Genomic DNA, 22,286 nt, shown 5'->3' on the forward strand with positions numbered 1-22,286 from the left:
AGGCTTGCACTGATGGTCAGGATAAAGACGAGTCTGTTACTGTAGGAGTGACATTTTTGGAGGAAGTGGACCCCTGCCTTTTGGCTGATCCATTTGTGGTTTCAGTGTGTGAAAAAGGTGTTGGGTACTGTGGAATCAGTGAAGGTAACCCGAAGTGGTCTTGTGATAATTGTTTGTGTTTCTGCTGGTCAGAGGGAGCAGAGGCTTCGCACCAAACTAATTGTGACAATAGATGTGACTTGAATTGCTCCCAAGAAAAGGGAGCCGTTGAAAGGAGCGATTACTGGGGTAGCAGTAAATGTGAAGGTTGACCAACTGATGGGGAAGATTCCCGGTGTTTGTGATGCTCGTCGTTTGGTGCAACGCAGACAGGGTGGCGTGGGTGGTGAAACAGAAGAGTCATTGGCTGTTCTTTAGAGTTTTGATGTTGAGTCTCTGCCCAACAAAGTGATGTTAGGATATTTCAGTTCTCGTAAAAGCTTGTTACAGGTTGTTACGTTGTTACAGGTGTCAAGCTTATGGGCATGTGGCAGCAGTGTGTAGGAGGGAGGGTCCTTGGTGTGAGAAGTGTGCAGAAGGGCATGAGACAAAGGAATGTGTAGCATTGGGGAAAGAAGCTGTATGTGTTGATTGTAGGGGTGCCCGTGGGGCTGGGGATCTGAAATGTCCGGTGCAAGAGAGGCAGGTTGAGGTTACCAGGGTTAGAGTAGAGCAGAGGGTGTCGTATGCTGAGGCAGTGAAGAAAGTTGAGGAAGATGGGTCAAGGGGGAGGGATCCTGAGAGGATTTGTGTGAGTAGTAGATCTGTATCAGTACAGAGGGATAGGCCAAAATATGATATATGCTTCAGTAAGAGTAAGAGTTACAGGGTTAAAGGGTTTTTCGAGTTGTAGTGTACCGTCCTTTCAGGCTGTTGGCCTGAGGTAGGACTAGAAAAGTTTAAATAGTGGAGTAGGGTGGTTGGTTTTTAATGAGTGTAGGGTTAGATGGTAGGGTATTTTAAATATATTTTACTTTTTCAAGCAAAGTATAAAGGGAGTTATACTACAGTCTAGTTGGTGGCGGTAATGCAACATTGGATGCCAACCGCCGTTAAACCTCATCGAAGAAGAAGGAAATGTAAGAAAACAGGGAGAGTAAAGAACCAAAGCAGGAAGTTTAATGAGAAAATGTTTATTGAAAAACAAGGAACAGTAGAGGTTGCAGCAAAATATGTTCATATCAAAAAGCTAAAAACGGTCTAATAGTGTCTCTTTAATGGTGTACCATAACTCTATCGGAATAATCCAAGGAATTGGACTAATCCAAGGTGCTGAAGTTTGCATAGATCATATTGCAACTCTGGGTATTCGATGTCCTGAAAATACCTTACAAAGTGGTTGACTTTCACATCAGGAATTGTATCGGTTGGTTATTGTCTATGTCAATGGATGTGTTTCGGAGTGACTAGGTTTAATAACTACACAACAGAATACAAAAACATACATCAACTAAGTAGAAATAGGTGAAACCTGCAGGGCCAGAGTCAGACAGAAATATCCTCCATATTGGATATGTTTAGAAGAGATGAGGTCCCATATGACCATAAATAGCAGAATTTACAGGGCGTTTGGGGATGGCACTTGTTAGGTGAGCTTCAACAGGCTCACTTTGGGGGTTGTTAAACACACTTTGGTCTGTGGTCAAAACTGCTGGTGCAGATGCAAACATGTTTAGCTGATAGATAATCATTAGCTTAGAGAAGCCATCTAAAGAGTATTTCACATCATCTCTCCAAAGAAATACTGTTATTACTTCCTAAATAACTGAATGAAAGGCCAACCTACCACTGAATAGCAGAGTTAGTGGAATAAAGGTCCTTAATAGTTACCTTTTGTCTAGGAGAACTTACCCCTGTCAAGGTGTTGTAGTCTAAGGTCTATGGTACTCCTCACAAACATCCTGATTATATGCATCTATAACATGCAGCTGTCAACCAGCACACAAAGCGAGACTACACAAACCCCTGTAGTGCACTTTACACCAATAAGCTTGAAATCCAAATATTCCAAACACTGTGTATATACAGAAAAAGGGCACAGGAAGTCTGTAGTTTAACATGGCTATCAGGAAACTTTTGACTGACATGAGTCAGGGTCAGCTGAGGGACACAACATGTACTTTCTCGTCCTGGTGAGAGACTCAATCAGAGCAACTGCACTCCACCACATTCAGAACAAATTGGCCAATCTTAATGTCAGCAAAATGTCATAAAAGCTTTGCCTCCTCAATGCAAGTTGCTCACATGACTCTTTACAGCATGGCACTATACATCCAGTACATTAGGCATTAATGACATCCATGTGAGCCATGTAGGAGGAAGGTTTCTAATACATTGTGTTCATACGGCGAGAAGAACATCTCTGTGCTACAACAAGTATTGTATCTTTGGATATGCTTTATTGTTTTTCAAAAGAACGTGTGCAAAAGAAAATGGATTGTTCCAACAACAAAAAAAACAGTCAAGGAATAAAAAGCTATTAGTAATGAATGATCTAATGTACGAAGATGGCGTCCATAACACCAGTAATGTGAAAAGGAATATGCATGGGAGCTTGCTGCAAGACCACAGTTTAGACACAGGCCAAAGTGATTGATTGACAGATGCTACCAATCAGGTTGCTCTAATCACTGTCGTCTGACATCCCCAAGGCCATGTTGATTTTGCGGCCCTCTCTGACACTGCTGGACTTGGAAGAGTTCTGCTTGGCCAGCATGTTGCCCTGCATGCCAGAGTGCAGGACGGGGCCCCCCATGTCCAAGGCAAACATGTCCCCAAAGCCCTTCATCATGGCCTGCAGACTCATCCCCTCCACCTCCCCGTTACTGGAGGATGTGATCTGACACGTCATCTCCGAACTGTTCGACTCCTCCGTCTTAGACTCATAGAACGACTCAGTGCTAATCTGAGCCTCCACGGGTAGGAACAGCAGAGAGGGAAAGATGGGGGAGAAAGGATAGGAAGGGAAGAAGAGGGAGGAAAAGAGGACGGGAAGGAAATCAGTCTTAGACCACACACTGTACACCAAGACAAATGATTAACTGTGATTTCTTTTAATACCCATTGTAAAAAGGTGACTGTCAAACACTAGAAGAGTAGAGTTGAGAGATATAGTAAATTGGATTATCAGAGAAGGCTGGACTGAAACGATTGGAGTCTACAGGACAGATTAAGGTAGGAGAAAGGGAGAAAACAAAGAATAAAGAGATAGCTAACATGGTAACATCTCTCAGGATGACGGTACTGATTCTTACCCAATACATCAGTGCATGTATCAATTTAAACTAAATGTCAAATTGACACCAAGGCAAAGCACTGTAAGACATTCCCAATGCATGGCTGTATAACGCAATCATACAATGGACAAAACAAAGTATTAGTGCTACAATGTGGAAGTGCCGAAAACAAATCCAACCAACTAGAAAGGTAATATTTAGGTTAAATGTGTTGCATGCCAAAGCAACAACAGAAACAGGAGGCCAAGGCCGAGTGGGGTGTCCCTTTGAAAGCTTCACATAGAAAAGGTAGTATAGGCAAATACACACAAGCAGCGAAGACTCCTATATCAGCGTGACAACATTGGCATTACCAACGTTACAATCACACTGATCTCTAAATTATCATTGATGGCCAATGGGAGCTCAGTGACATAGTCCCACACAGAGTAGCACGATGAGCTAATACCTCTACTCAACACAACAGCCCATCGGTGAGACTCATTGAGCCTAGCAAGAGCCTTATTTATATATTTTCCCTCCATTCCAGACAGACATCGGTCTGAAGTAAACTGAATTCTTTGCTTCCCCTTGTGACAATGTGGCCAAGAACATAGGCCGTGACACATGGACCAACACAGTGAAGGTGGTGCTAAACTGGGGTGCTGTTCATGTTCAGGGACTAGACAGTGTGTGGGGGTTGTGCTGAGGGTGTGGGGTGCAGTGGGTATTGGCTCCTGAGGAACTTACCGGGGTGTTGGACTGCTCGATGAGCTTGCGCTCCCACATCTTCAGGCGACGTTCTCTCTCCTTCAGTTCCTGCTCTTTGGTGCTCAGATCCCTCTCCAACTTCTTCAGTCTCTCGAGTGTGGCCTCGATCTCACAGCTACAGCACAGACAACATAGGGATGTGTTTCAGTGGCATCAGTTTAGTTAAACCTAGGGTATGGCAAAGTGAGGTGGGGTGTGCGAAGTTGAAGCTCATTTGCTGCATTTCTACAGAATTGAAAAACTCTCAAATGCTATTTGGAGAACAGCAAAAACAAAATGACCCCAGCAATGAATTATTATCCGCAATATTAGTTTTAAAGGTCTGTGGAACGGCGTGTACAATGTCAACCACTACTCAAGTCCAACTCATCATTAATTGACTAATTTATTTGTGGAACGGGGCATACAGTACAACATGAAATAGATGCATAATAGACGCTATGAAGTCACAACCAGGCCGACTTCAAATGCAGACATCAATGTGAAAGTAACTAGTGCATAAAACAGCTGACCGCGGATGCAAACTATGCCAGATAAATCATACACACGCATTGAAATGAAAGGCATAGGTCTACATCAAATGCCTTACTTACAATCGACAAGGACGCATGAAGACAAACAAACTCGTTCAAAGAATTACAAAATACAAAAGGAAAATCTACAGCTAAGGCCCCTTTAACTGTCACTTTGGCAAACCTATGCGTTTCGTGTAGTCAAATTTCCTTCCGATTGCCTAAGCTAGTTTTTGCATTTGCCTGTCTGCATTATTCGCCAGGGAAGGGAAATATTATGTGACTATTGAAGCATTGTATCAACAAGGCTGTTCAGAGAATATTGAAACGTTTTGTGTCAACAAGGCGGCTTCGAAATATTAATACAGCCAACGAGGGGGCGGCCCGCAAAAAAGTTTCCCCGGGCCATTTTTGTCTCCTTCTGATATTATTGTGTTGCCTACAAAACAGTTGCGATATCTGACTGCTCATTCTGTCAACAACAAAAAACAGCCCTACAGCTACACTATAGCCAGTACTTGACGTGGAATGAAATAGGTGCCAGTACTGTTTAGGAGCTCCACAGTATTTTTGAGCTAATATTCTATAAGATGTGCAAGACCTCTAGCAGTAGAAACATAGACGTTGGTACTCAGCTCCAGTGAGCTCCTGCCCAAGTCAAGCACGGACTATAGCTAAATAACTTAGCAATACTTAATGACGTTTTGCAAGCAAGATTGATCTGTTAGAATATCCCATTTTAATTCAGGAAGATGGACAAACTAGACTGAGAGGTGGAAATGCATTATATCAGGTAGGGATTATGGATGAAGGCTGAAGATGATGATGTAGGCCTAAGTAATCATTCATGATTTGCATTATCTGAATATTAGCATTCTGTCACTTCATGAAAATGCACATTTGTTGTTGCCTACAATTGTTATTGTCTTCGAAGGCAAAAACAGGACATGTATTTTGGGCAAATGCTCTAAATAGCAAGTTGTTCAATTGTGTCTATTTTCATACATGAAACCAAAATTGCACTAGCCTACTTGGCAAATGAATGAAAATATCAATTAGGCCTAGAGCTATCACAACCTATATTTTAATATCAATAATATACACTGAACAAAAATATAAAACGCAACATGTAAAGTGTTGGTCCCATGTTTCATGAGCTGACATCCTTTATTTCAGCTCATGAAACATGGGACCAACACTTTACATGTTGCCAGAAATGATCCCAGAAATGTTGCATACACACAAAAAGCTTATTTGTTTACATCCATGTTAGTGAGCATTTCTCCTTTGCCAAGACAATCCATCCACCTGACAGGTGTGGCATTTCAAGAAGCTTATTAAACAGCATGATCATTACAGGTGCATCTTGTGCTGGGGACAATAAATGGCCACTCTAAAATGTGCAGTTTTGTCACACAACACAATGCCACAGAGGTCTCCCCTACTTTTCTTTTTGAAGGTCTCTGTGACCAACAGATGCACATCTGTATTTCCAGTCATGTGAAATCCATAGATTAGGGCCTAATGAATTTATTTACATTGACTGATTTCCTTATATTAACTGTAACTCAGTAAAAAATTTGAAATTGTTGCATGTTGCATTTATATTTTTGTTCAGTATTGGTTTTGGTTGCGGATGATCACCAAAAAGGAGGGCTCCCACAACTCCCAATTCCCAATTCAAATAATCCCTGGTTATCAGATTACAGCAAGGTTTAAAAGCACGAGTTCAAATGCCGACATTAAATTCAAAACAATCAGCGTACTGCCTAAAACGGCTGACAGGCAAAGCAAACTCACACTCTCTGCTTTCTAAAAGTGAGAGAAAAGCCTGCAGGCTGGCAGCTGCTCTCCGAGTGATGTTCTACATGGTTCTAAAGCCCTCCAGCCACCCAATACACTGAACAGCCATTGCGTTTTAATCGGGATTTTAGTCAACTTTGTTGTTGTTGCCTACTTTATATTTTTGGTCTTGAGCTAAGGTATGACACCCCTGATGTGTTTAGTAACCAACATCATCCACCTCATCACATACAACACTTATAATACTGGTGTTAAACTGTTGATTTGAGGTACTTGTGCTTAACTCAGATTCCAACTCATATCTCTCCCTGACATCCATGCAATATACACAAAAGTTCAAAGTTCTGCATGTTTCTCAAGTTTGGATTCTGCTCTTTTAGTGACAGCTCTAAGGCCACAGACAGTAGAAGAACACTTACCTTCCAGTGTGTTTGCTAATGCGGTTCACCCACTGAGTGGACGGTTCTGCTTTGCCCAGCAGGTGGGGCTGTGTGGTGCACCATGGGTAACCATGCTGAGTCAGAGGCCAAGACAATCAGCTCCCAAAGTAACTATTTATAAACAGGCATGTGACACAGACAGGAACTCCTGCCCTGTTCCTGCATCCTCCCACTCCCCCTCCCATCCCCTCAAAGACTTTACACGAATACTTGAAACTTCCCTCATAATTGATTCTCTTGCTTGTCGCTTTCCTGACAAACACTCTCGGTATTTCTAGTCCTACCCTGCTCATATACAGTTTTTCTAATACGTCTCACATTTCCTCCCCCTTTCTTTCCCTCCCCAACTAACTACCCCTCTCTGCTCCTCCTCCCGGATCTAGACAGGTGCCAGAGAAACAGGGAAAAGAGGAGTCCCTTCATGCTCTACTGGACCATGTGCAAACTGCCTTAATATAGACTGCAACAAGAGCCCTGTGAGCCATCATTACAGAGCAGTGAGCAGCTTCTAACTGACACTATTACACAAATGAGTGCATTGATAGCTAATGAGACAGAGAGCCACTGTTCACTGGACTAACAGTCTGATAAGAGAGAAGAAACATAGCATGAGGCCAGATTTAATATAGCCAACACCAGGAGCCATTTGTCAGTGGAGGCTACCAAGGGAAGAACGGCTCATAATAATGGCAAGAACAGAGCAAATGGAATGGCATCAAACACCTGGAAACTATGTGTTTGATGTATTTGATACCATTCCACTGATTCCGCTCCAGTCATTACCACGAGCCCGTTCTCCACAATTAAGGTGCCACCAACCTCCTGTGATGCAAATACAGGAGACCTACTCCTAGTTTGACTTTTTTTCAAGTGCCAGAATTGACAATACCATTGAGCCTTCATCAGTGGGAAACTTACTAATTATAATAATAATTTGTTGGGTGCTTATATATGTACAAGTTTGTATTGTACACGTGTGAATTGGAAGAGTGGGGTCACGGCCAGGGTCAGCCAATACCAATGGCGACACTGGAGCAATTAGGGTTAAGTGCCTTGCTCAAGGGCACGTCGACAGATTTTTTAATCTTCTCGGGTCTGGGATTCGAACAAGTGACCTTTCGGTTCTGGCCCAACGCTCTAACTGCTAGGCTACCTGCCACCCTGAGAAACTATAACACACCGCTCCTGCAACCTGTTTGCCTCTGATGCAAGAGGAGCTCAGGCAGCACCACTCCACTCTTCTCCCGCTTCTTACTAGCGAGATACTACGACTGTACTTGATGTGCAACATTTCCCTCACTCTAACGCACATGTTCTTGATCGACTCTCACTACTGAGCTGCTCACTTGCAGATGCCTGCTTGGACACGTCTCTATGAAGAGTTGTGAGCATAGAAAAGCCCAAAGAGAGAGAAATCAGTAGCAGCTGACACCAAGGCTGTGCTGAACATCACTAATCCTCCAGCTGCTCATACAGGCCAATTAAACACTTGGACTTGAAAAAGATGTTGATTATTTTTTAGACCTTATGGGTATAGAGAGGAAGGAGATCCAGATGGGGGATTCTTTAGATATTTGATGCCTTTATGTTATCAGTGCAATTATAAAAGATCTGTATGCACACTCCCAAAAATCCCTTCAGACATTTAGTGGCCCACAAAAGCAGCACTTGCGCATAGATGGGCCTATTGATTTGAAACAGTTCTGGCATATCCTTAGAATATAGCGGTGTTGGTCTAGAAGAGATGGAGAGGATTGCAGTCGTACAGTATGATCTCAGTACCTCCATTCTGCCTTGTTGTGTAGGAAGGAGTTGCACTGCTCGGGAAGCTTGCTGTCATTGGACATGGACTCCAAGGTTGTAAGGATAAGTTTGAACATTGGTCTTTCCTAGGTGGAAACGAAACAAAACAGTGTGATATTCATAAGCAGACATGTCGTATATCTATCTACTCAAGACTATTGGACTGGCCTCGTAACTGTATGTAACATAACATTACTGTTTAGTATTATCCATTGTAGTACTGACTTGGGTGCTGAGTCTACTGTGCACAGTGGCTATGTGTGAGTATGCACAGTTGAAGTCGAAAGTTTACATACACTTAGGTTGGACAGATTACTTGTTAACAAACTAGTTTTGGCAAGTCGGTTAGGACATCTACTTTGTGCATGACACAAGTAATTTTTCCAACAATTGTTAACAGACAGATTAATTCACTGTATCACAATTCCAGTGGGTCATAAGTTTACATCCACTAAGTTGACTGTGCCTTTAAACAGCTTGGAAAATTTCAGAAAATTATGTCATGGCTTTAGAAGCTTCTGATAGGCTAATTGACCTAATTTGAGTCAATTGGAGGTGTACCTGTGGATGTATTTCAAGGCCTACCTTCAAACTCAGTGCCTCTTTGCTTGACATCATGGGAAAATCAAAAGAAATCAACCAAAACCTCAGAAACAAATTGTAGACCTCTGCAAGTCTCATTCATCCTTGGGAGCAATTTCCAAACGCCTGAAGGTACGACATTCATCTGTACAAACAATAGAACTCAAGTATAAACACCATGAGACCACGCAGTTGTCATACCGCTCAGGAAGGAGACGCGTTCTGTCTCCTAGAGATGAACGTACTTTGTTGCGAAAGTGCAAATCAATCCCAGAACAACATCAAAGGACCTTGTGAAGATGCTGGAGGAAACGGGTACAAAAGTATCTATATCCACAGTAAAACGAGTCCTATATCGACATAACCTGAAAGGCCGCTCAGCAAGGAAGAAGCCACTGCTCCTAAACCGCCATTAAAAAAGCCAGACTAAGGTTTGCAACTGCACATGGGGACAAAGATTGTACTTTTTGAAGGAATGTCCTCGTGTCTGATGAAACAAAAATATTACTTTTTGGCCATAACGACCATCGTTATGTTTGGAGGAAAAAGGGGGATGCTTGCAAGCCGAAGAACACCATCCCAACCGTGTAGCACGGGGGTGGCAGCATCATGTTGTGGGGGTGCTTTGCTGCAGGAGGGACTGGTGCACTTCACAAAATAAATGGCATAAGGAGAAAGGAAAATTATGTGGATATATTGAAGCAACATCTCAAGACATCAGTCAGGAAGTTGAAGCTTGGTCGCAAATGGGTCTTCCAAATGGACAATGACCCCAAGCATACTTCCAAAGTTGTGGCAAAATGGCTTAAGGACAACAAAGTCAAGGTATTGGAGTGGCCATCACAAAGACCTGACCGCAATCCTATAGAAAAGTTGTGGGCAGAACTGAAAAAGCGTGTGCGATCAAGGAGGTCTACAAACCTGACCTAGTTTCACAAGCTCTGTCAGGAGGAATGAGACAAAATTCACCCAACTTATTGTGGGAAGCTTGGGGAAGGCTACCTGAAACATTTGACCCAAGTTAAACAGTTTAAAGGCAATGCTACCAAATACTAATTGAGTGTATGTAAACTTCTGACCCACTGGGAATGTGATGAAAGAAATAAAAGCTGAAATAAAATGTTCTCTACTATTATTCTAACATTTCACATTCTTAAAATAAAGTGGTGATCCTAACTGACTTAAGACAGGACATTTTTACTAGGATTCAATGTCAGGAATTATGAAAACTGAGTTTAAATGTATTTGGCTAAGGTATATGTAAACTTCCGACTTCAACTGTATGTGTGCGTTAGCATAGAATTACATATAATTTAATAGGATCTCTGTGTGCGTGACGATGCGCTTATGTTTGAGGACGTCGTACCTTGGGATCAGTGACCCAGCACTTCCTCATCAGCACAGCGAAACTGTCTGGGCAGCGACTGGGAATGGTTAACCTCTGGAACAGACAGACACAGTCACACGCACAATCACTAAAATGATTGCAGTAGTCTCAGCTTTCAGTTCTGAGGTCAGAATATGAATTTAGAGCATGTCAGGAGGCAGGTTAAATATACGGATGACTTATGTGACTGAAGACCTGGTGAGTGAGACATGCAAGAGATGTCCATATTTTTTATTTTATTTCACCTTTATTTAACCAGGTAGGCTAGTTGAGAACAAGTTCTCATTTGCAACTGCGACCTGGCCAAGATAAAGCATAGCAATTCGACACATACAACAACACAGAGTTACACATGGAATAAACAAAACATACAGTCAATAATACAGTAGAAAAATTAGTCTATATACAATGTGAGCAAATGAGGTGCGATAAGGGAGGTAAAGGCAAAAAAAAGGCCATGGTGGCGAGGTAAATACAATATAGCAAGTAAAACACTGGAATGGTAGATTTGCAGTGGAAGAATGTGCAAAGTAGAAATAGAAATAATGGGGTGCAAAGGAGCAACAATAAATAAATAAATACAGTAGGGGAAGAGGTAGTTGTTTGGGCTAAATTATAGATGGGCTATGTACAGGTGCAGTAATCTGTGATCTGCTCTGACAGCTGGTGCTTAAAGCTAGTGAGGGAGATGAGTGTTTCCAGCTTCAGAGATTCTTGCAGTTCGTTCCAGTCATTGGCAGCAGAGAACTGGAAGGAAAGACGACCGTGTCCAAAGACGGGCCAGAAGTATACAGAATGGTGTCGTCTGCGTAGAGGTGTATCAGAGAATCACCAGCAGCAAGAGCAACATCATTGATGTATACAAAGAAGAGTCGACCCGATGATTGAACCTTGAGGCACCCCCATAGAGACTGCCAGAGGTCCGGACAACAGGCCCTCCGATTTGACACACTGAACTCTATCAGAGAAGTAGTTGGTAAACCAGGCGAGGCAATCATTTGAGAAACCAAGGCTGTCGAGTCTGCCAATAAGAATGTGGTGATTGACAGAGTCGAAAGCCTTGGCCAGGTCGATGAATTACGGCTGCGCAGTAATGTCTCTTATCGATGGTGGTTATGATGTCGTTTAGGACCTTGAGCGTGGCTGAGGTGCACCCATGACCAGCTCTGAAACCAGATTGCATAGCGGAGAAGGTACGGTGGGATTCGAAATGGTCGGTAATCTGTTTGTTAACTTGGCTTTTGAAGACCTTAGACAGGGTAGGATAGATATAGGTCTGTAGCAGTTTGGGTCTAGAGTGTCACCCCCTTTGAAGAGGGGGATGACCGCGGCAGCTTTCCAATCTTTGGGAATCTCAGACGATACGAAAGAGAGGTTGAACAGGCTAGTAATAGGGGTTGTGTCACGCCCTGGCCATAGAGGCTTTTATTCTCTATTTTGGTTAGGCCAGGGTGTGACTAGGGTGGGCATTCTACTTTCTTTATTTCTATGTCTTCTATTTCTTTGTGTTTGGCCCGGTGTGGATTTTAATCAGAGGCAGCTGTCTATCATTGTCTCTGATTGGGAATCATACTTAGGCAGCCTTTTCCCACCTGTGTTTTGTGGGTAGTTGTTTTCTGTATAGTTTAGTTACCTTACAGAACTGTTTGTTTTTCTCTTTGTTATTTTTGTTCAAGTGTTCTGATTAAATAAAAAATCATGAACACGTACCACGCTGCGCTTTGGTCCAGTCATTTCCAGGAAGAGGAAAGTGACAGGTTGCAACAATTTCGGCAGATAGAGAGGGTCCAGATTGTCTAGCCCGGCTGATTTGTAGGGGTCCAGATTTTGCAGCTCTTTTAGAACATCAGCTATCTAGATTTGGGTGAAGGCGAAATGGTGGGGGCTTTGGCGGGTTGCTGTGGAGGGTGCCGGGCAGTTGACCGGGGTAGGGGTAGCCAGATGAAAAGCATGGCCAGCCGTAGAGAAATGCTTATTGAAATTCTCAATTATAGTGGATTTATCGGTGGTGACAGTGTTTCCTAGCCTCAGAGCAGTGGGCAGCTGGGAGGAGGTGCTCTTATTCTCCATGGACTTTACAGTGTCCCAGAACTTTTTTGAGTTAGTACTACAGGATGCAAATTTCTGTTAGGAAAGCTAAGGCTAGCTTTTTCAAACTGCCTGTGTATATTTGTTCCTAACTTCCCTGAAAAGTTGCATATCACGGGGGCTATTCGATGCTAATGCAGAACGCCACAGGATGTTTTTGTGCTGGTCAATGGCAGACAGGTCTGGAGTGAACCAAGGACTATATCTATTCCTAGTTCTACATTTTTTGAATGGGGCATGCTTATTTAAGATGGTGAGGAAGGCACTTTTAAAGAATAGCCAGGCATCATCAACTGACGGGATGAGGTCAATGTCATTCCAGGATACCCCGGCCAGGTCGATTAGAAAGGCCTGCTCGCAGAAGTGTTTTAGGGAGCGTTTGACAGTGATGATCGGTGGTCGTTTGGTCGCAGACCCATTACGGATGCAGGCAATGAGGCAGTGATCGCTGAGATCTTGATTGAAAACAGCAGAGGTGTATTTGGAGGGCGAGTTAGTTAGGATGACATCTATGAGGGTGCCCGTGTTTACGGATTTGGAGTTGTACCTGGTAGGTTCATTGATCATTTTGTCTCACACCATACATGATACATTCATTATCATGCCCTCTCTGTGATCAGAGTCAGGACTTTTGCAGTACGTTTCATCTTGTGCACAGATGTAGTCAACAAGATGTAGTCAACAAGATATAGTCAACAAGCGTATCACCTCCGCTCTGAGAATGAGGATATTGCATAAGCGGGATCAATTGGCTTTGGTCCATATGACGATCCCCCAACTAGCTATACTGGTGTGTGATGACTGAAATGATTCCTGTAAAGATACACTGGCTCATTAAGAAAAACTGTCAGGAATCTGTCTCTTCACAAAATCTATTAGCATAGATAGAGGAAGCTACAGTACATCTACAGTCAATCTGTTCCTAGAAGACTGCATAATGAGGAAAAAGGAAGTGCAGCTGTACCTCACTCTTCTCCACCACCAGCCAGGCGACTTGTAAACCCTCCAAGCCTTTAAAGGGAATCTCCCGGGTGAGCATCTCCCACAGAACCTGACACAGGGAAATGAGAGGGGTTATGGTCAGTCAACGAGCAAATGCATCTAGGTCTTTCTATAAACTAGGGTACCAGTGAGGATTTCCTAAACTGGATAACTTATTACAGCTGATGATAAGTCATTGATAATAATCTGCCAATTTTCTTCATGTCATTACATTAAGATCAGTGGCGGTCGGTGCCGTTTAAGATGAGGGAGGACGATTCTTTTTTTTATGAGCATGGCCTTATTTCTATTACAGCATATTGGATGACAGTCATTCATATTCCATTCACCCAGCTCAATGTAGCATCGATAGGTATAGGCTACTTCATGATACTCAAATGTTCCCTATACCCATCATGAGGTTGCTACAACCTAGCTTATGAATTACATTTTTGTAGGTGCACAGTTCGAGATAAATTTGAGTAATCAAGGTCACAGACAGTAACACATTCAATACCACCTTGCACACTCTTGCCTGCATGTAGCTGATCTATAATTCCTTCTCGTATATACAGTATGCGCTCTCCTCTCAACCTTTCCCTTCGCTTGTGAACTTCAGTGCACAACACATCAGCTGTCTGTGACCAGGCGAAAAAACTTTCCAAGCCAAACCTTCATATCATAACCGCTAACCTCTACACACAGCCTACACCATTGTCACCATGTTAGCTAACGTTATAGTCAAAATAGCTAATAGAACTAACGCATTAGTAAACTTTCTACAATCATGCAGTACAGTCAGCAAGCAGTTTAGCTTACCTTGACTTGGAAGAATTCCAGTGTTGGATAGCCAAAGCCAGCTAGCTAACATAATCTAGCTTCCCTCTCCGAGTGTTTCAGTAGGCTAAACTAGCTAGCTGCATTCACTAAGGGAAAGTGAAAAAAATACAAGGAAATCTCTCTCTTACTTCTCCATCATTTTTGAAGAAATTAATTAGTTCAAATATTTTAAACTATTTTCTTTCTCTCTCTTTGAGTAAACTACTCACCACATTTTATGCACTGAAGTGCTAGCTAGCTGTAGCTTATGATTTCAGTACTATATTAATTTTCTGATCCTTTGATTGGGTGGACAACATCTCAGTTCATGCTGCAAGAATTCTGATAGGTTGAAGACCGTCCTCTGGAATTTGACATAATTACTGTGTAAGTCTATGGAAGGGGGTGAGAACCATGAACCTCCTAGGTTTTTGTATTGAAGTCAATATACACAGAGGAGGACGGAAACTATCTGTCCTCCGACTACACCATGGTGCTACCCTACAGAGTGCTGTTAAGGCTATTGTAGATCTTCATTGCAAAACAGTGAGTTTTAAATAATTATTTGGTGACATGTAAACATATTTTGTATAGTTCTATCTAAAAAGGATAACTTTATTAATGTTTCACTATTTTTATTTTTATGAAATGCACTGAGGAGGATGGTCCTCCTCTGAGGGATAATAGCTATTTTCAATAAAATTCAAGAATTCATTGAAATGTTTTATGCTTTATTATGGTTGGTGTCTTGACAAATGTGTTCAAAATCCTGCGACATAAAACATAACTTTTCTGTCCTTGCATTTATGCCCGTGTAAATTGTTGTTATATCATATATTAATCAGTTAAAATAGACATTGAACTTGAACTCTGTAAGAATCCTGAACTCTGACAGTTTTTTTTATATAGAGATCTCAGAAATGCAGTGTAATTACATAACATTTCCTGTCTCCTTATGTTATGGGGTGAAAACAGATGTCATCGGCACACATATCCAAATGCATTGGAAAATCGAATGCTTCTAACCAAAAGAGTCACCTCACCTTAATACTTAAAACCTAAAATCGGTACTGTCATTAACGTGGTTCTTCAATAATTATGCATAATACTCGTTGGATTTCATTTGGTGTCCAGCTGATTAGTTGTGCTTTAATATTTTCACACATCATCATCTGACCCAGGAAGGAATTTTCTGAATGACAGTCAAGTGGGGAACAGCTGTTGTGATAGCGCATGTGATGCGACAACAGCCCAAGTGCTGGAAAAAAAATGTGTTTGCAAGGAATGTCCAGAATATTTTGGTGTCTCACTCCTTACGCCGGCGAAGACAGTTGTGCCGGGATCCACGTTGGATCTAAGATCCCAAGCGAATTGATGTTGAATTATCTATTGTTGTCTGGTTGATTTATAGCAGGATCTCATTACATTTTTTAACAGAGAAAAAAAAGCATCAAGGTAACGAGTTCATGGTTTCCTATGTTTTTGTGCCTCGGATTGGACACAGAGTCTACTGTATGCAGTTGTGTAGTATTGACTATTGCGCAACACCCAGAGCTATTTTTATTAATTATTCTGGATATAATGACAAATTACTGTACACAGCCTGTACAATATCATCTGGTAATGAAATAACATGACAAATACATTTTGTTTTCCATGTTAGACCTGCATTTTTAAACAATACAAGGGGCTTGAAGGAGCCTACTTGAATTTGAAGCTCAGAAATTCAAGTAGACTCCTGGAATAGGCCTACCTTGAAAATCAGACATTTTCTCAATTTGATGCTTGAAAAGTTATTCTAATTATTCTAGGCAATTTATATATTCTCCTGCTCCCTTATAATTATCTGTGATTAAAAAAAATCTGTTTTTGTGAGAGATGTTGCCACATTCTTTTTCCGCAGCTTCAAATGAAGGGTGTTGCGCCAAATGTGGTAAAACCACGTGTGGTTATTATGAGGACAACATCTAACGTTGGCTTCAACTTGGCTTTCCATACAAATCCTTCCATTAAAAAAGGAACCTGGTTTTTGGTCACTTTCTCATTATAAAAAGAGCGACGGTGAGATTCAAATGGTGAGATTAATGCTACCGCTACTCATGTGTGCCTGCGTCGACCACATAGGATACAGAAAAATCACCATGCATCCAATCGATTTAGTCAGGCAATGTCCACATTATTCTCACATACAATTATTACTACATTCTAAAATACAGTAATACCAATGTATTGGCAAGGCCTAAAAAAAGCATTATTCTTAAAGTGGTAATGGCCTACTTTTTTGACACTTTTTGGGGGAGGCGGGGTCCTATATTAGGCCCTAAATGTACAATTATTTAAATTTTACAATTGTATAACATTGCGGTCATTGAAAATTACAATTAAGTGCTTGAAAAAGTCCCTGAAAGTCTTTGAATTTGACTTGCCAATGTCTGTATGAACCCTGCTTAAAGGATGTATAGTCCTAGGCCTATTTTGTTGAATACTATAGGTGGAGATATGGGCCAATTTGCATATATTCACTTGTATTCCTCTAAGTGCACATGAAAGTCCTTTTTATTTTAATCTTGAAGCTAGGGGGCAGAATTTTTATGTTTGGAAAAATAACGTTCCCAGTGTGAGCTGCCTATTTCTCAGGTCCAGATACTAGAATATGCATATAATTGATAGAGTAGGATAGAAAACACTCTAAAGTTTCCAAAACGGTCAAAATATTGTCTGTGAGTATAACAGAACTGATTTTGCAGGCGAAAACCTGAAGAAATCCAACCCGGAAGTGACTCTTATTTTGAAAAATCACTGTTCCATTGCCTGCCTTTCGTCCACTTAAAGGGAAATCAACCAGATTCCTTTTCCAATGGCTTCCTCAGGGTGTGAACAGTCTTTAGACATAGTTTCAAGCTTTTATTCTGAAAAATGAGCGAGATTTATCAAAACGCGTCAGTGGATAGGCGGAGGTCCTTACATTAGTTCATGCGCTCGACACTGGTTGCTCGACATTTTCTTTCTCTCCAGTATTGAATAGTTTACAGTCCGGTTGAAATATTATCGATTATTGATGTTAAAAACAACCTGAGGATTGATTATTAAAAAAGTTTTACATGTTTCTACGAACTTTACAGATACTTTTTGGAATTTTCGTCAAGCCTTGATGACCTGCCTAAGGCTGTGGAATACTGAACATAACGCGCCAAACAAATGGAGTTTTTTTAATCTAAAAATAATCTTTATCAAACAAAAGGAACATTTATTGTGTAACTGGGAGTCTCGTGAGTGCAAACATCCTTAGATCAAAGGTAAGCGATTCATTTTATTGCTTTTCTGGCTTTCGTGACCAATATACATTGCTGCTAGGTGTTCTTAACGTTTTGTTTAGTGATCGATAAACTCACACAAAAACGCTTGGATTGCTTTCACTGTAAAGCATATTTTCAAAATCTGACAATACAGGTGGATTAACAACAAGCTAAGCTGTGTTTTGCTATATTGCACTTGTGATTTCATGAATATAAATATTTTTAGCAATTTTTTTTGAATTTGGCGCTCTGCAATTCAGCTGTTGTTTACGAAAATGATCCCGCTAAAGGGATCCGTGCGTCAAGAAGTTAAAACCATTCTGAAATGTTTATCCAATGTCACACATCGGACCCATTATTTATAGAAAGACCAATCTACACCACAGAATGCATGGTCTGGTCAGAGTCTTCCACTGAACTGAGATTCAACACAGACTAAGACTTTAGTTACCATATTCAGAGAGTAAAAAAACCTTGAATGAAAGGCAAATCATACAAATCACTACACATAATACACATTTATAACAATACAGTAAATGACATTGTGTGTGGTAAATACACCCCAGTTTAAGTGAAAGCCAGGTGGATTGCGATAGAGAACAGTGTGCCGACCCAGACGCTGGCTGACCTGACCTCAGGCCCTATTCTTTGTTCACTGACTGTTTATGTCACTCAGGAGTCAGGCCCTTGACTGGCTGGGTGACTCAGAGCGTCCCCTATATACACTTCACACCTTCTCCATCGCCATGCAGGAATGTAGCGAGCAGTCACACACACACACACACACACACACACACACACACACACACACACACACACACACACACACACACACACACACACACACACACACACACACACACACACACACACACACACACACACACACACACACACACACACACACACACACACACACACACGTCAAACTCTCTACTCAGGGATGAAAGATGATAGAAATGAGGCAGAAAACGTATGGAACTGCTGCTAGCACTTCTACAAAAGGTCAATAATGCCGCTCACGACTACTTTTCCAGTGGCAGTAATGAAGGCATGAAAATGTCATCTCTGAAAAGTCTGTTATTTCAAGTGCTAGGTACTTGTTGATTGACAGTCTATTCTCTCAGCCATGCAGTTGCAACAGTGACATTAGAGCTTTTTCTTAACCATACTTGTTATTTGGCTTCCTCTACAAACTAAGCAACTTCCTTACCAAGCTGATTCAATCCCAAGTCAAACAAGTCTCTCTCTGATGGTTTCTGTACTTAGTAAATAAAAGTCTATGTATGAGCCGATACATATGAACATCACAAGCAGATTGTCTCGCAGAATCAGCTGGAGAAAAATAGCCCAGTCTCAGTAACTATTGGATTGAGTATCAACAGCTGATCTGTGGTCAGTGTGTGTCCTATGTGTTGGTCACTCACCACGCCGTAGGAATAGGTGTCACAGGTCTCAGACACGGGCAGGCTCTGGATGACCTCCGGGGCCATCCAGGGGAACGTGCCTACCAGGGACATGTGTGTGGTGTGGGAGTGGAACCGGGACGCCCCAAAATCACAGATCTACACAGGGAAACAGGTACTGGTGAAGGCCCGGGTTTTAGCAAGGGTTGGGAGAAAAAGGTTTTGTGTAAAACCAGTATGCATACGTAAGATCCCATGTATTCAGGAATGTGCAAACAAATGTACCTTAAGAACTTTGTCTGCCGTCACAACCACTGCAATAGAAAACATGTCTTTCAAGTCAGGAAAAATATGTATATTCAGGTTTCTTCTAATTCAGCTTATGTAATATTTGCCTCTGGCTATATCCGTTAGACCAGAGGTGTCTTTTGTATAGACTCAGACACATAACAGAAGGCTAGATGATGAAAATGAATCTAAAATCTTACCATTCCTGGACTTCAGGTCTCTGTGGATAACCTTGACCGGGGCCTCTGAGTGTAAATAGTGCATGCCTGATGGGGAAATAAAGCACATTTCCTTTGACCAATCAACGGGCAACCAGGCTCATATAAACAAGTCTGTGTTCATCTGTGCTCTCCTAAATGCCTCGTCCATGCCTTCCTCACAATGCCCATTACTTATGTAAACTAAGGACACAGATTAATCACATGTAGGCCTTCATGTTTTGACTTCACTTGTTCTCAATGAGACCTATTGTTCTCAATGAGTTGGAATAGACCCTGAGCGGACATATCTGAAATATATTCTACTGTTGCTAATGAGCTAAAACAAATGTGGAATCTCAGTCAGTGTTTTAGTTTAGTCAAATGGCTTTGCAAAAATTCGACAAGAACATGTACCCTTGCATGTTTTAAAGGAGCTAAGACAATGAATCATGACTGTACCTTTGGCAATCTCCATGGCCCAAGTCATGACCTGTTCCTGGTCCATCTCCTCACTCTCTGCACTGGACAGGTAGTCATACAGGGACCCTCCACTGGCATAATCTGTGGCGAAAACACATTATAAGACTCCCAAAATAGCATTTACATTGCTCTGCACTATCAAATATGTCTTTATACTATAGTTAAAGGTCCAATGCAGCCGTTTTCATCTCAATATCAAATCATTTCTGGGTAACAATTAAGTACCTTACTGTGATTGTTTTCAATTAAAATGGTCAAAATGAAACAAAAATAGCTTCTCAGCAAAGAGCAATTACTCAAGCAAGAATTCTGCTAGGATTGTCAAGGAGTGATCTGAGTGGGGAGGGGAAAACTGAAAACTAGCTGAAATTTCAGGCGCTCATTTAGAACAGCTCTTAAATGCTGACCAAACCGGCCGCATTGCGTCTGCGTAACCAGGCGCTAAGATATAACTTGGTTCTAGTTTAGATGCTTGACGTGCTGCAAGTCCCGCCCCTCCCATCTACTCATTGGGTGATTGAAAGATGAACAAGGTCCACGCTTCAGCCCAGTTTGTGGCGGTAATTCACCTTAAAGTTGGTTGCCAACCACCATATAAACTGAACAAAAATATAAACAGATATGCATCTGTTGGTCACAGATACCTTAAAAATAAGGTAGGGGCGTGGATCAGAAAACCAGTCAGTATCTGGTGTGACCTGATTTGCCTCATGCAGCGTGACACATTTCCTATGCATAGAGTTGATCAGGCTGTTGATTGTGACCTGTAGAATGTTATCCCACTCCTCTTCAAAGGCTGTGCGAAGTTGCTGGATATTGGCAGGAACTGGAACACGCTGTCGTACAGGTCAATCTAGAGCATTCCAAACATGCACAATGGGTGACATGTCTGGTGAGTATGCAGGCCATGGAAGAACTGGGACATTTTCAGCATCCAGGAATTGTGTACAGATCTTTGCGACATGGGGCCGTGCATTATCATACTGAAACATGAGGTGATGGCGGTGGATGAATGGCACGACATTGGGCCTCAGGATTTTGTCACGGTATCTCTGTGCATTCAAATTGCCATCAATAAAATGCAATTGTTTTCGTTGTGTGTATCTTATGCCTGCCCATAACATAACCCCACTGCCACCATGGGGCACGCTGTTCACAATGTTGACATCAGCAAACCGCTCGCCCATACGACACCATACACGCTGTCTGCCACCTGCCAGTACAGTTGAAACCGGGATTCATCTGTGAATAGCACACTTCTCCAGTGTACCAGTGGCCATCGAAGGTGAGCATTTGCCTTCTGAAATCTGTTACGACGCCAAACTGCAGTCAGGTCAAGACCCTGGTGAGGATGACGAGCATGAAGATGAGCTTCCCTGAAACGGTTTCTGACAGTTTGTGCAGAAATCCTTTAGTTGTTCTATCCCACAGTTTCATCAGCTGTCCGGGTGGCTCATCTCAGATCATCCCGCAGGTGAAGAAACCGGATGTGGAGGTCCTGGGCTGGCGTGGTTACACGTGGTCTGCGGTTGTGAGGCCGGTTGGACGTACTGCCAAATTCTCTAAAACAACGTTGGAGGCAGTTTATGGTAGAGAAATAAACATAAAATTATCTGGCAACAGCTCTGGTGGATATTCCTGCAGTCAGCATGCCAATTGCACGCTCCCTCAAAACTTGAGGCATCTGTGGCATTGTGGTGTGTTACAAAACTGCACATTTTAGAGTGGCCTTTTATTTTCCCCGGCACAAGGTGCACCTGTGTAATGATCATGCTGTTAAATCAGCTTCTTCATATGCCACACCTGCCAGGTGGATGGATTGTCTTGGCAAAGGAGAAATGCTTACTAACAGGGATGTAAACAAATGTGTGTACAGAATTTGAGCAAAATAAGCTTTTTGTGCATATGGAACATTTCTGGGATCTTTTATTTCAGCTCATGAAACATGATACCAACACTTTACATGTTGCATTTAAAAAAAACTTGTTATGGGGTATTGTGTAAAAATCACAACAAAATGTGGAATAAGTCAAGTGGTATGAATACTTTCTGAAGGCACTGTACATAGTCTTAGCAAGATTTTTGGCAGCAAGTTAAACCTATTATAATATTTAGCTACCTACGTTAGTTTAGCTAGCTAGCTACCGGTCTCAGCCTCCTAGTTTCCTAAGTGACA

The 22,286-nt window shown here is 41.9% G+C and overlaps 1 protein-coding gene across 3 annotated transcripts in view; it reads right to left on the reverse strand.

The window, feature by feature from the left end:
- map3k20a (mitogen-activated protein kinase kinase kinase 20a) overlaps positions 1 to 22,286 on the reverse strand; it is a 45,632-nt gene that overhangs the window by 7,127 nt on the left and 16,219 nt on the right. For all 3 annotated transcript variants that reach the window (XM_071355762.1, XM_071355761.1, XM_071355764.1), the window contains 8 exons: positions 20,090 to 20,191; positions 19,631 to 19,696; positions 19,428 to 19,456; positions 19,164 to 19,301; positions 13,605 to 13,691; positions 10,532 to 10,606; positions 8,563 to 8,669; positions 4,005 to 4,140 (listed from right to left, as the gene is read on the reverse strand). In XM_071355762.1, coding sequence (XP_071211863.1) covers positions 4,005 to 4,140; positions 8,563 to 8,669; positions 10,532 to 10,606; positions 13,605 to 13,691; positions 19,164 to 19,301; positions 19,428 to 19,456; positions 19,631 to 19,696; positions 20,090 to 20,191 — 740 coding nt within the window. The remainder of the gene's footprint in view (positions 1 to 4,004; positions 4,141 to 8,562; positions 8,670 to 10,531; positions 10,607 to 13,604; positions 13,692 to 19,163; positions 19,302 to 19,427; positions 19,457 to 19,630; positions 19,697 to 20,089; positions 20,192 to 22,286) is intronic.

The sequence above is a fragment of the Salvelinus alpinus genome, chromosome 20 (genome assembly GCF_045679555.1).
Source record: "Salvelinus alpinus chromosome 20, SLU_Salpinus.1, whole genome shotgun sequence".
NCBI lineage: Eukaryota > Metazoa > Chordata > Actinopteri > Salmoniformes > Salmonidae > Salvelinus > Salvelinus alpinus.